This window comes from Pseudopipra pipra, chromosome 4 (genome assembly GCF_036250125.1).
Source record: "Pseudopipra pipra isolate bDixPip1 chromosome 4, bDixPip1.hap1, whole genome shotgun sequence".
Classification (NCBI taxonomy): Eukaryota; Metazoa; Chordata; class Aves; order Passeriformes; family Pipridae; genus Pseudopipra; species Pseudopipra pipra.
Window position 1 is genome coordinate 69,133,793 of NC_087552.1, and position 12,785 is coordinate 69,146,577.

At 39.7% G+C, this 12,785-nt stretch overlaps 1 protein-coding gene across 7 annotated transcripts in view; it reads right to left on the reverse strand.

The window, feature by feature from the left end:
• The window catches only part of MAEA (macrophage erythroblast attacher, E3 ubiquitin ligase), a 50,169-nt gene that overhangs the window by 17,772 nt on the left and 19,612 nt on the right, over positions 1 to 12,785 (reverse strand). For all 7 annotated transcript variants that reach the window (XM_064653463.1, XM_064653468.1, XM_064653466.1 and 4 more), the window contains one exon: positions 10,605 to 10,808. In XM_064653463.1, the coding sequence (XP_064509533.1) occupies positions 10,605 to 10,808 (204 nt within the window). The remainder of the gene's footprint in view (positions 1 to 10,604; positions 10,809 to 12,785) is intronic.

Consider the following 12,785-nt stretch of genomic DNA (forward strand, 5'->3'; position numbering starts at 1 on the left):
ATTAAGACACAATTAGGCAATAAACCTTCAAAAAACCCACCTGTGTTCATGTCACACAAGTTTTTTTTAAATCTAACCATATTTTCCTATCTTTTTTTGGTGGTGCCTACTCTTAGTGCTTCTTCCTAAGTAGGACTAAGGAAACAGAAGAAAGCACTATCAGAGGATTAATCAAAATCAGTCCAGCTCTTCTACACAGGCCAGTCTGGAGTACTTGCTGTGTACCTCATCTTGGAAGGATGGGAACCAGGTAACAGCATTAGCAGCTGTAACAGCCATCTCATGTTCCAGTCAGAAAAATCCCCATTAGCCTCAATCCTGAATAGTTTTCTGAAAGTATTCTGCAATTCAGAGTTGTACAGGCTGCAGACCATACAGAAACATTGTCCTTCCCAGCTCCCAAAACATGATTAAGATTTATTATGCTGCTACAAAAAGCCTCTCTTATATAATTAATTTACATATAAAATTGAGTGAATGTAAATACACAATTTCAGAGAAATGTTGCCACTGATTTTGCAGGTGCAGAAAAAGCTGAAGCAAGAAATCTGTTGCCACACACTCCCCCTCCAAATGACACAGCATTCAGCACCATGGCAAACGTTTTCTGACTTGTACATAAACTAAAAAGCAATTCTAAACTCTTTAATTACCCTCCTTAACAGCACTAGCCTTCATTTCACACTTTCAGCTTTCATGCTGTAACTGTGGTTGCAAAGCTTTACTGCCAGTGCTGCAGGAGAACCCTGCCCTGCACACATGTTATTTCAGTGCTGTTATCAAACCATAACTTTTAGCACAGACTATCCAGCCTCCTCTGCATTGCCATAACTTTGCCTAAATCACCTTGCCTTAACTTGCTTACAAATACACAATATCTGATGTTGGGCAGGAAGATCAATATGAAACTTTCATTTAGTTAAGCTTCTACAGTTGTACTGAGGAGGAGAACTCTCTCCATTGAGTATTACTGACAATTACCCAAACACTCAAGAGGGGGAAACACTCTACAAGCCAGGAAGTATCACCTGGATTTTATAATTTCTGCCTAAAAAACTGGACTAAACTGAACTAACGTTACCTTCTATACAACAGTCACTAACCAGGTATCAAGAAGGGTAACCATTTCAACACTGGATGAACTTGATCATAAAAAAACTATTTAATTTCATTGCAATGGTGAAAACTACAGAGAAAGACATTTATTATTAGAGAAAACTGCACATGAAGGCTGAAGACACTTTAGTGAAAACAGAGATAGTTATTTAAACAAGAATACAGCTATCCATCACCCTGTGCTCTGCCTGATTTACATATATATAGCTTTTAAAATATCACCACTTCTTTTTAAGCTGCAAGTGCCTCCAGGGAGGGAGGTTACCAACCCTATGATTCTGCACAGAACTCCAATTATTTAGGTATAAAACACTATGAAGAATGAGGATTCCTCTATGAGGATGATTACTAGATATATACTCCAGGCCAACACACAAACTAGCCCTGTATGGCATCTCCATTTTCTCAGCTGGGTTCTCAGCAAGAACATCCCCAGCACGTTTATGCACTTCCCCTCCCCTGAACAGCTTTTGGACTCTCTGGTCAGTGTGAGCAGGAGTTGACAGGGGCAGAATTCCCAGGGGATCTCACTCCAGGTTGCCAGGTTGCTCTCCTTAGCAGCATCTTGTTTTCAGGAGACTCCAGTGCCTGCTCCCACTGGAGGGAAAGGCTGCAGAAGACATGAACATTGGTTTCAAACACCAAAACTAAGAGTACAATGAAAATGGACCCAGAACTTCATGAATTCACCTAGTTGTGCTACAGAAAAGAAGAAAAAGTGATTCACCAAAATACAGTGAAGGTTATGAAGAATAATAGCTGCAAAATAATGAGAAGGTACATGTAAAGGCAGCAGGGTAATTTGGTTTAACTGGCTTCAAATGAATTTAAAATTACACAGCTATGTCTGTTACAAAGTTGTGAAACAAATTAGAGCTGGCAACCATGTATCAAAATGGGGATTTAAACTGAATTTAAAGCCAAAGGTTGTAACTTTAAGGCTGTGCACAATTCAGACAATTCAGTAGAGAATTGGAGAAAACCAGATCTAGATGAGGGGCTCTAAATTCACCAAGAAAACTGCTCAGAGTTTTCAGCACCAGATACAACAAAAATAGCAACATTAGATCATATGTCAAAAATTGCTTGAAATTTATGTAGTGTTCATGTGAGGGTTTTAATTTATGTAACATTTTAAAATTTGGAGCAGTCAGGTCAAGTCATTCCTCTCCATCAGTCTCCACTCTGCATATCAGCTGAAGTACTTTTAGTTTATGAGATCTCCAGCCACAAGTCTGGAGAGCTGTCAGAAGCAATGTGTGATAAAATCCCTTATAATTCATATGAACATCTATGTATTAATATAAACCCCAGAATATTTCACATATGAAATGTGAATCTTTAGCAGGGCTCAAAACCAAACAGAAGTGAGTACTAAAACACACAATACTTGATATTTTCCAATCTACCATAAGCTATCCTCAAAACAAGATTAATTCACCAAAAAAGAAAAGTTAGGCTTAAATAAGATAGAATAAAAGATCTGATTCAGTGAGAAGAAGCAGCATTTTATAGAAAAGAAATTTTCCTAGGTGGAAAAAAAAAGTCATAAAATAGGCTATTTGTTGTATAAAATAAGCGATTGGTAATAGCATAAGATGCTGTTTATGTATTTTTTAGAAAATGCAAATTGTTTATTTTTAATTGCTTACTAACATCAATATGAAATTGAAAATAGGCCAGTATGCCCCCAGCTATCAGTGGCTCACTGCCAAGAGTGTGTACCAATGACAGTTTTAATAAGATTGACTATCTATCTATACACATTACATGCATAAGAGCACTACCCTCATAAAAAAGGCTTTGCTGATGCACTTTGGCATTCAGCAGCATGGTAAACTACTTGTATATGAAATACAATAAACACTTAGATCACTGAAATAACCTCAGAAAACCCCCAAACCTGTGTTAATCTTTCAATGATTACTCACATGCTCTCCACTTCCAACACTACCTTCAGTGTAATTTAGTTCTGTAGAAGTGAAATAGAAATGCTATGTATAAACTGCATTGACATCGAAGGCAAACACAAATTATTAAGAAAATAATGGCATAGGTGGTGATAATACAGCAACACCACAATTACTGAAGACCAGCTGAAGTGGGGCACAAATTAACATTAAGAGACCTCCTTACTCTCTGCTCATAAAATAACGTTGTCTGAAGTTCATTAAGCTACTATTAAGTGTTATAATGCTACACACATTAACAGGATTAGAGAGAAAAATAAACAGAGTAATTGAGAGAATGTCCTACTCAAAGCCAGCTGCAGAGCTAGTTATTGGGAAAAAAGCAAAGACAGACAGCCAAACCACAGATTCATCAACAGAAGAGCCAGAAAAGTTTTTGTCTACAAAGTAAACACAGAACCCCACGGTGTACACAGCCAAGCTTTCACATGAGAGCATCTTCCATGACCTCAGTATAGCGCAGACCTTTTAGTTCTACCTGCTTATTTTTGAAGGATCCCAGTAACTTACACTGACTGTTTGTCTGTCAGAAGAGCACTGTCTTTCCATAACATTCAAGGATACTGGTACTTCTTTTGTTAATTAGTTCTAGTGACTAAATCATGTTCTAACCTCGTGCCCAACTTCAAACTTCAATTTTTCTGACTGCTGATTCTATGTAGTTTCTTCCCTAAATCTTTCTGCACTAGATTACAAAACCCCTTGCCGTAGGGCTTCTGCTCCCCTACCTGTCAAAAGCACTCACCCCTTACATTTTCTAGTCATCTTCTCCCTCCGGTTTTTCCAACAGCTTTCCAAAGGTGTGGTCACCAAAACTATGGGTATTCTGGTACTGACTACTCCAGAGCCAAATAAAAAGCAATGTTTCATCCTCCTCCTCTTGCTTGTTCACATGAGCTGTTTGGTAGAGCCTGACAGTTGGAGCAAGCACTGAGGTGGGTTATTAGCAAGCTGTTTTCCCAATGCATCCCCTGCTCCTGCCTCAGCAATTTCTGTAGCTCAGCAAATGGCTGCACCTTATCCAGCAGCACATTATACCCCGCTAAGTACAGTAATAAATGACTACGCTGGGATAGTGTGACAAAGCCTCTAGAGCTTAAGATGCATCACTGGGCAGAAAAAAAATGCCTCATTTTCTGTCACAGCCTCTTCTAGAACAGAAAGGCGCCTAATCCTTTGCCAGAGGAGCACAAGCCCTGCAGCTTTTGTCCACACAGGATCGGTCTGTCTCAGCAGCTACACACATTCTCTGACAAAACAGTAACCCTGCCATCATCTAGTGTAGTGGTAAGAGAAAGTGTTAAATGTGAAGTAACATTTAGACTTTGAAGGAATGTCTGGCAGGAAGAACACACAGTAAGAAGAGGCATAACTGAAACCAAATCTCTTCTATACCTGGGCAATCTCCAGGTGATAACAGGATTCCCTGTTTAGATAAAATTTCAATTCAAGAATTTTCCTTGCATCACCAGGCCTTCCAGACTAAGTATTTTGTAATAAATTAGCTCAGTTATGATACACTACAGGTAACCCACTTTGCCTAAAATGACTGAAAAAATATGATGTTCAACATCACAGCACACTTCATGTTGTCGGCTTTTGAAGTGTCAAATGATTTGTAACGAGAAAGTTTGTTATTCTGCTTCGATCTTGACTATTTCACATTTACATAAATTCTAATTCCTCAAGATGCTTGAGACAAACTGCAGATGTAAGGCTGTGCAGGAATTACAGCACTTTGAAATTCAGATGAACACACCCAGACATTCATTATACCAATCTAGCCGGAGTTGCCATGCCTACGCTAGGAACAGCCAAAACACATCTAAAGGAGTTTCCCATTTCCTTTCTACAGCCTGGTACTGTAAGGTAGCTTCAAGCAGCACAAGTTAACATCCTGGCACCTTTATAGCATTCACACCCATCCAGGAGTTCCTTCATATGTAGTTTTCCTCTAACATCTCTAATGTGGGAACAGCAAGTCACAGGAGAGAGACACAAACAGCTCCTGACAAAAGACACCTTTTGCCACTCAGCCTGCATTTGGCAAGTCACTGTGGCTATGTTCTGCATGACAGTGGAGCAAAGAATATATTCAAGCATTATGCTGAATATATTTAAAATTGAATTGTTATGAATATAAACTTGTTTTGATGAATTACTTCAACACATATTTCTGTGTTTGCTACAAGCCATTCTTGGACTATGTGTCTTAACAAGGAAGATTTCTAAGGGTACACTGGTATGATTGTTAAGAGAAGTGTTTATTCAGCTTTTAACTTTTTGAGTTAAGATTTAATACTGCTCCTGTTTGTGATGCTCAAATGTGCAGGTCATTTTACATCTCCCACTTTTTGAGAGAGGCATCAAGTAGAAACAGTTATTCAGGGAATGGATTACTACAAAAATGGCAGTTTAGCAAGATTTTGCCCCATAACAGACAGAAATCCTTCAGCAATACTTTACTGAGGTCTCAGCTGAAGGGTCCGTATCACAGTGCTGAGAAATACTTTTACAAAGTAAGGAAAGAACATTTAACTTTGGGGCTGAAAAAAGGAACACTGATGTAGAACAGGACAAAGAGGAGATCAGGTACTTAGCTAAAAGCCATGAAGCTTGACTTTAGGAATTCATGTTTCTCTTATCCCACAGGACATCAGATAAGATTTCATGGCTTTCCATAACAAAATTAAGACAGTGTAACACACCTGAATTTGTTGCAGGGACCCTTTCTGTTAGGCTAATCCCTTCAAAACTGGTTCCAATTTACAAAAACCAAAGCTGCAGTAGAAGAGAGGAACTGGACCAAATTGGAGAGAGGGAAGAACAGAAGACAGTCAGCTTTTCCAGGGCCTACTATTCCTTTCACTTAAACTCAATTCATTTTCTTATAAAGGTATTTACTACTTTGAAAGATAATGAAATATTTTCAGAATAGCTTTGTAATATTTGCCCTGTTTCGATATTGTCCAGGGAATAACCATTACCACAGATTTAGAAGTTCTGCTCAAGAAGGAAACCATTAACAAAAACTGGACATCTGAACTCCCACTTCAAGAAAACTTATCTTTTTGGGACTGCTGGCAATTGGTTTAATACTCCTTGAAGTATAAAGAAGCCCTTCTAATACAGATCAATGTTTGCAAGGGTCAGATGCCCAGGCAACACTTTTGAAGTCAATGGAATAGTCAGATTTCCCCTCCCCCCCCAAATCTCAAAAGCAAAAGGCACAGTGTGATATTAATGCAAAGGGCTAGTTTGGTGTCTTTGAAGGATGATGAACCTACTTAATTGCTGACCTAAGAACATTAATTTGCAGAACTTTGACTGATATGCATAAACCCCAATGCAAGATCAAATTAACCAGTTTTAAGCTATTTAAGAGAGTTATTTCAACTCAAGTGTTCAACTGCAACCTTACAGTTCCAGTGCCCACCCTGCCCAGGGTGGCAGTTCTTCTGTCCCTCTCTGGTTTATAGATTTCTAAATCACTTGCTCCCTACCCCAACACACTGGAACTCAGTTTGAATTTATGTTATTCTTCACAGAAAAAAACATTGCCACTTGTACAGCTTTTGTACAGCATGAGCATTGAGGCAAAGAGATATATTCTTTTACCAAAATAAACTAAGCAAAGACAGAAAGAGGATTTACAGCATATAAGAGACTGGCAGCTTCAGAATCTGGGTTTGTTTTCAATCCTACAGGCAAAAATCACTACAGCTATACATAATTAAGGAAAGAAGGTAAGGACACTTGACAGGTTTTTTTCTTCCTGAAAGGGGCTAGAGAAAAACCGTGACAATTTAAAACCCACCACCTCTAGAAACAGCAAACAAAGCACTACATACTTAACCTAATTATAAAACTTATCTACAAACAGCAACCAACTTCCTACTGGAACACACTTCCAAAATTAGATTTGCATATCAATTAATGGCACAGAAATGAGGTAGCATTTAGTGTAGCAGAACATGGAATAGCAGAGGTGAAGTTAACAGACAACCTTGCCAGCTAGCTGAAAATATGAATCTACAGATGAAAATATGCATTTTTATATTGGTGTGGCAACCCAAGGTCATAACAGAATCAAAATAAGATCATTATTAAGTGTAACAAGCTGACACTGATGAGCTTATTTGTATGCAATAACAAAAACTTAACATCTAGTTTGTACCTTCAATCCAAACTGTTTTTCACATCAATAGGGAGCCTGAAGACAACAAGAAAAAAGTCCACAATAGAATCTCCTCCACCCCATATTTACTTTAGAATAACCATGACATTTCTGTCCTTGACTGTCACCTCTTATTTTAATATTACTCACATTTTGGCTTACTTTCCCAAGCAGCATTATTTTTCTTTAAAGACGTAATACACACATTACATGTTTGGAATTTATTTCTTATATTGCCATAACATTATGCTGTAGAAATGCTGCATGCTCCAAGTTATTCCTTACCTGAGCTACTTCATAACTTTGATATTTAAACTTCCCTGTAATTTTTCACATCCAGAATTTCTTTCCCTTCTGTTTGCTTCCTAGTTTATAACCATTCTATTATAAGCTTTCATAGCCTATCATCCCTATGAAGGTAATTAATTTAGAAAATAGTATAAAATTTGTCACAGCCCATCAAAAACTATTAGAATTGGACACTATGGTGCACAACCAATCTTTGCCAATAATACACAGCAGACAGTTTGCTCAAACATAGGGATGATTTAATAGCTTGCTTTTGGTCACTGAAGCAGAATCTTTTCTGAACTGCTTCCACCCATGAAGCACCTCAGCAGTCTGCAGGTCTCTTCACATTCACAAGCCATGGAGGAAACTTAAAACCAGCAGGCTGAGACTTGCTCCCAGCACTGGTCCAGCAGCTCCTGAGAGATGTTTGGCCTGGGACCCCCGAGCTACAACTGGAATGGAAAGAGCTGCTTCCTTCACCTTTCCAAAGAGAGCCAAAGGGCACTTTGGCCATTCAGCCTGAAACCACAGGAACACAATCACAGCACGGATGAAGGGGGGACCTCTGGAAGTTGGGTAGTCCCCCTGCTCAAGGTGGGGGGGTTACCCACAACAGATTACTGTTATCTGGGTTTGAGCATCACCAAGTACAGGGAGACTCCACACCCCATGTGTCTGCTATAGAGCCCAGAACTAGACAGAGCTCCCCAGATGGGTCTAATCAGTGTTGAGTAGAGGGGCTGGATCATCCCCCTTCTGCTGCTGGTGATGCTCATCCCAATGCAACTCAAACTGCTGCTGAGTTGTCTCTGCCACAGGAGTGCATTGCTGGGCCATGCTCAACTTATCCACCAGCCTCACCTCTGGCTGCTGGACAAGCTGAACAAAAACACCACCTTTTTTCAGGTTCCTACTTCAGGTATGGGGTCTACCCAGTGCTAACAATATTGTCTTGGGATATTGAGAAAAGACTGGTGGTGGGGACATTGATCAAAATTACAGGTGAGACCAGAGTAAATAAGGATTACTTTGGATGAGAGAATACCATGGCATTTTGTAATCTCTACAGCAAAGTTACATTATTAAACGTTAAAGAACATTTCAATGCTCATATCCTTCAGCAAGAAAGGAACAAAAAGAAATGGAGAAGCTGTTTTATTAAACCAGCAAACCCCCAAATTCTGTATAACGACCAAATCCCAGTATCTGATGCTGTAAAAGCTGTTCACAACGAGGATCACCACACAGTAAGAAAGACTGAGGGAAGCCTGATCCTCATTAAGCCAAAACAAACTTTAATGATGACTAAAATGCATAATTTGAGCAAACTAGAAGAAATACGGCCTCAGTGCATTCAACGTGCAACTATGTTCTATGTTATTCCAGTTACTTCAATATTATGCAAATAAAAACTCTTAGGCTTGAAGGCATAAGGTAAATAATCTTATTTAAAACTATCTTTGTTTAAACATAAAATTTCCTATTCAGCAAACAGAATGAAAAGCTTTAAGGCTTCACAAGTGCAATGCTTTGTACCACATGATCTTGCAGTGTATCATGACCGACTTCCATGCTCGTGTCTGAACCAAAGGTGAGTGTTACTTAATCAGGCATAATAGAACTTGCTTTGAAAGTGAAAATATTTCCATAGTGCTTTTTCAGCAGACCTAGTAGGTACAGTAACATGATGACTCAGCAGAGATGAGCTCCTGCTCAAAACAGAGGGAAACATCTACCAGAAGTGGAAGAGCTGCTGACCAGTCAGCTGCAGTTATCCCAGCAGAGCTGCCTTGGGTCTTTTGACTCTCATGCATGGGCTGTATCTTTAGTGAGGCACAGCAGCCTCTTACAGTTGATTTCTTCAGGACTATTTCCTATTAATACTTTGTAACCTACTTCCCCTCTCACTTCTATTCAATCTCTACATGCTGTTTCCTATTTGGCTTGTACTGAAATCGCTGCTGGTTGAACAGGATCAGACCAGTAAAGCAGCCAAGGAATAACAGAGACAGATACACTCATGTTACAAGACAAAGAACAAGTGCATATGCTCTAATTTAACATCAGCAACAAAAATCTCTTTCCCCTCAACAAGCTTAGAGAGCTGTTCACTTATGCCACCTAAGAAAGGTGAAGTATGGAAGTCACATAATACAACTCAATTCTCAGCATCTTTACAGACAGAGCTGCAGAAGAGTTGCATCCCTTCTGGAATCAGGAATATCAAAAGAACTTATGATTCAAAGATTGCTCAGGATCAAATAGCAAATGCTACCTAAAATTAGCAGAACGTGATTTCTTTAAATAAACAGCAAATTGTTAAAGAATGTGTTTCAGTGTCCCCATGGTTGTCAGAGGACCACAGTGTGGATTCACTGCTCTGCATAAAGAAGCTACACCAAAGTATACAAACTCCAAAGACTTCATAACCCACTGTGATACCAAAGCAAAACCAACTAGTGAAAAGTAAAGCAAATATCATGGAATGGTGAAATAAGCAAAGCAGCAAAACCTTTCTATGGACCATACGAGATAAACTGGCTACTAAAAAACCCAAATTGTATCAAAATATATTTTCCCAACTAAAAACCAGCTTTCCTCTCAATGCATTAAATAGTAGGATGATACAACAGAACAGTTGCTCCTGCAATCAGCATATGCTGTTCTGCTCAGTCTGGTCACCTACACATATCATCTGAGTGTGGCTAGACAGATGGGAAGCTCCACCAACTGCTTAATCAGCAGCCTAGGGACCTCTAACAAGAAATTCTGTATGACATTTGAGAATTAATCTGAGTTTTAAGAGGGCAAGGTGTTTATCTAAGAGCATTTAATTTGTGACTGAAAACTACGCCTTCAATTTTTACTTATTTAATACGTTAAAATACAATTTACGTCGAGTAAGGCGAACAAACTCAAGCCTAAAAAGATTAACAGATAAACATACTAATACATAAAAATAACTGCCACAAGGCTAAAAACAGCTTTTTTTCTATTTGCCAAGTTGCTCTTTAGCACCACTTTGTTAGTTAGTTCCCAGTGCTGCCCACCTCGATGCCGCTTTGCCTCGCCAGCTTCACGGCTGTGTTGTAGTAGCCGCAGCGCAGGAGGTGCTCCACCATCATCCGATCCATGCGCTTCTTCTTCCACATGTTTGCAGCAGCTGGCTGGTCACTACTGTGTTCCTTCAGGTGTTCAATCCTGCGTTTGCAGAGCTTTGCACTCTCATCTTCAGCCTGGATTGATTCAACGGCCTGAAAAGTGAAAATTAACAGTGAAGAGGGATGCATTTTCAATCTCCAGGGTGATAGTTTGTAAGCACCGTTTACAAAGCACTCTATACAGTTACTCCCAGCAGTGTTCTTTCATTTAGAAATACATTTCCTATGGCAGTGCATAAGTTTGAGCACGGCTGGTCCAGTTCTGAGACAGTCTTGCACAGAAATAGGTTTTGACTTATTTGACATTATGAATATATACATTTTTCTGCTTAATTTGCAATTCGTCCAAAACCAGCAAAGTATCACCTGCAGCAGCAACTGCTGTAACAGCCTGCAAAGTGCTTTGTGGGGGTTTGCAGTCACCTGGTCCAAGCATTTGAAAGCAAAATTTCCACCTCTAACCTATGTATGGCTCCTTCCTCCAGCAGCTGTCCTGCTGAATTAGTTCTACTGAGGAGTGATGCAGAGTAAACCCACATTACTTCTAATACACTGGAGCCATTTTAATCAGTCATGCAATAATGAAAATTATACAAACAGTTGGCCTCCTGGCACCTGTGATGCAAGGACCTAAGAGTAGTTTTTTAAAAATCATCAGTTTTGTTAAAGTGGTACTATTTTATTTAACTCTGCTGCTGTGGAAGCATAAATCCACTGTTAGGGAGCCTTACTTAGGAAAATAATTTGCCTAGGGGAATGACTTTTTTAAAGCAACATATTGGCATATCCAGCATGAAACACACACCCCAACACATCTCCACAATTTTTTTTTTTATTAAAAAACAAGCACTCAGCTCATACTTGCTTCCCTGCAGCCTTAAAGTTACATGGCTGAATGGCTGTGCTGCCGATTTTTCCAGGCAATTTTCTGACAGACACCTCGTCACTCCAAGCTTGCTGACTCAGTACACAGCACGTGACAACTCTGGGTCATGCCAGGCTACAAGAACTCCAGAAAGCTGGCAGTACCTTTATATGCTTGCTAAGGTAAAGGCAAACCAGCAGAGGATGGTTAGTATCTTTCCCCCCTGGAATCCATCACCAGTGATGCAATTGCAGGTTGGGTTGCCTTGTGGTGACTTTAAACTCGCTGGCTTGGGTTTGAATAACTGCACAGGGAGGCACAGGCAGGTTTGCCAGCCCAGCACAGCCCAAAGCACCTGGCGGGCTTTTGGCAGCCCCCCTGCACTCTGTGCTGACACAGCTGCCTTCCCAGCACTCAAGTTATTCAGGCTACAGTGTCATTCTTGGATAACAGCTCCAGCCCTGGAAGCACAGGTTGGTTCTAGTTGTGTTTACAAGGCCTGCCTATATAAACACTTTTTCTGGAAGGATCAGTGTTTGAAAAGCAAAGTGAAATAAGAGAAAACTTGTGCAAGAAACTCCCACCAAAAATTTGCCCCAATTAAGCCTGACTCTGATCTGGCCCTTGATACCCAGCTCAAGTATCTAAAACCTTAGTCACTATACACGAGTCTTTTACTAAAATCCATGCAAACATTTGTACCTTGAGTTATTTTTATTACTGAAGTCTGAGTTCTATTACTGAATTTAGCTTTATTTTGTAACATACAGTTTGGAGATAAGTACTTTAAGTTACAAACTGAGTCTTTTCCCATTCAGCAAAGAGTAACTCAAGCTAAAGCTCGCTTTCACTTTTTAGATGTCTGCAGTGTTACCAGATGTGAAGGTAACCTTGAGAAATATTCTGAATACAACTAAGAGAATTCAAGCCAGCCAGGCACAAAGGTTAGACCCTTTCTCATTCCAAAGGGCTCTGCTTATATAGGTTTGTATCTGGACTTACACAGCTCTTGCTGGGTTTTTCATCCTTCTAGCACATTCAGAAAGGCTACAGATCCTTTTCAAAACTCTCTGAACCAAGTCTATCTGGACCTGCCCTGCTGGACATTAATAGAACTTGAGGGAACAAGCACACTAACAGGATACAAAGGGAAAAACACAAAGGCCTAGGTTTCCCCAGGATCATTTTCAGAACCCAAGAAACCT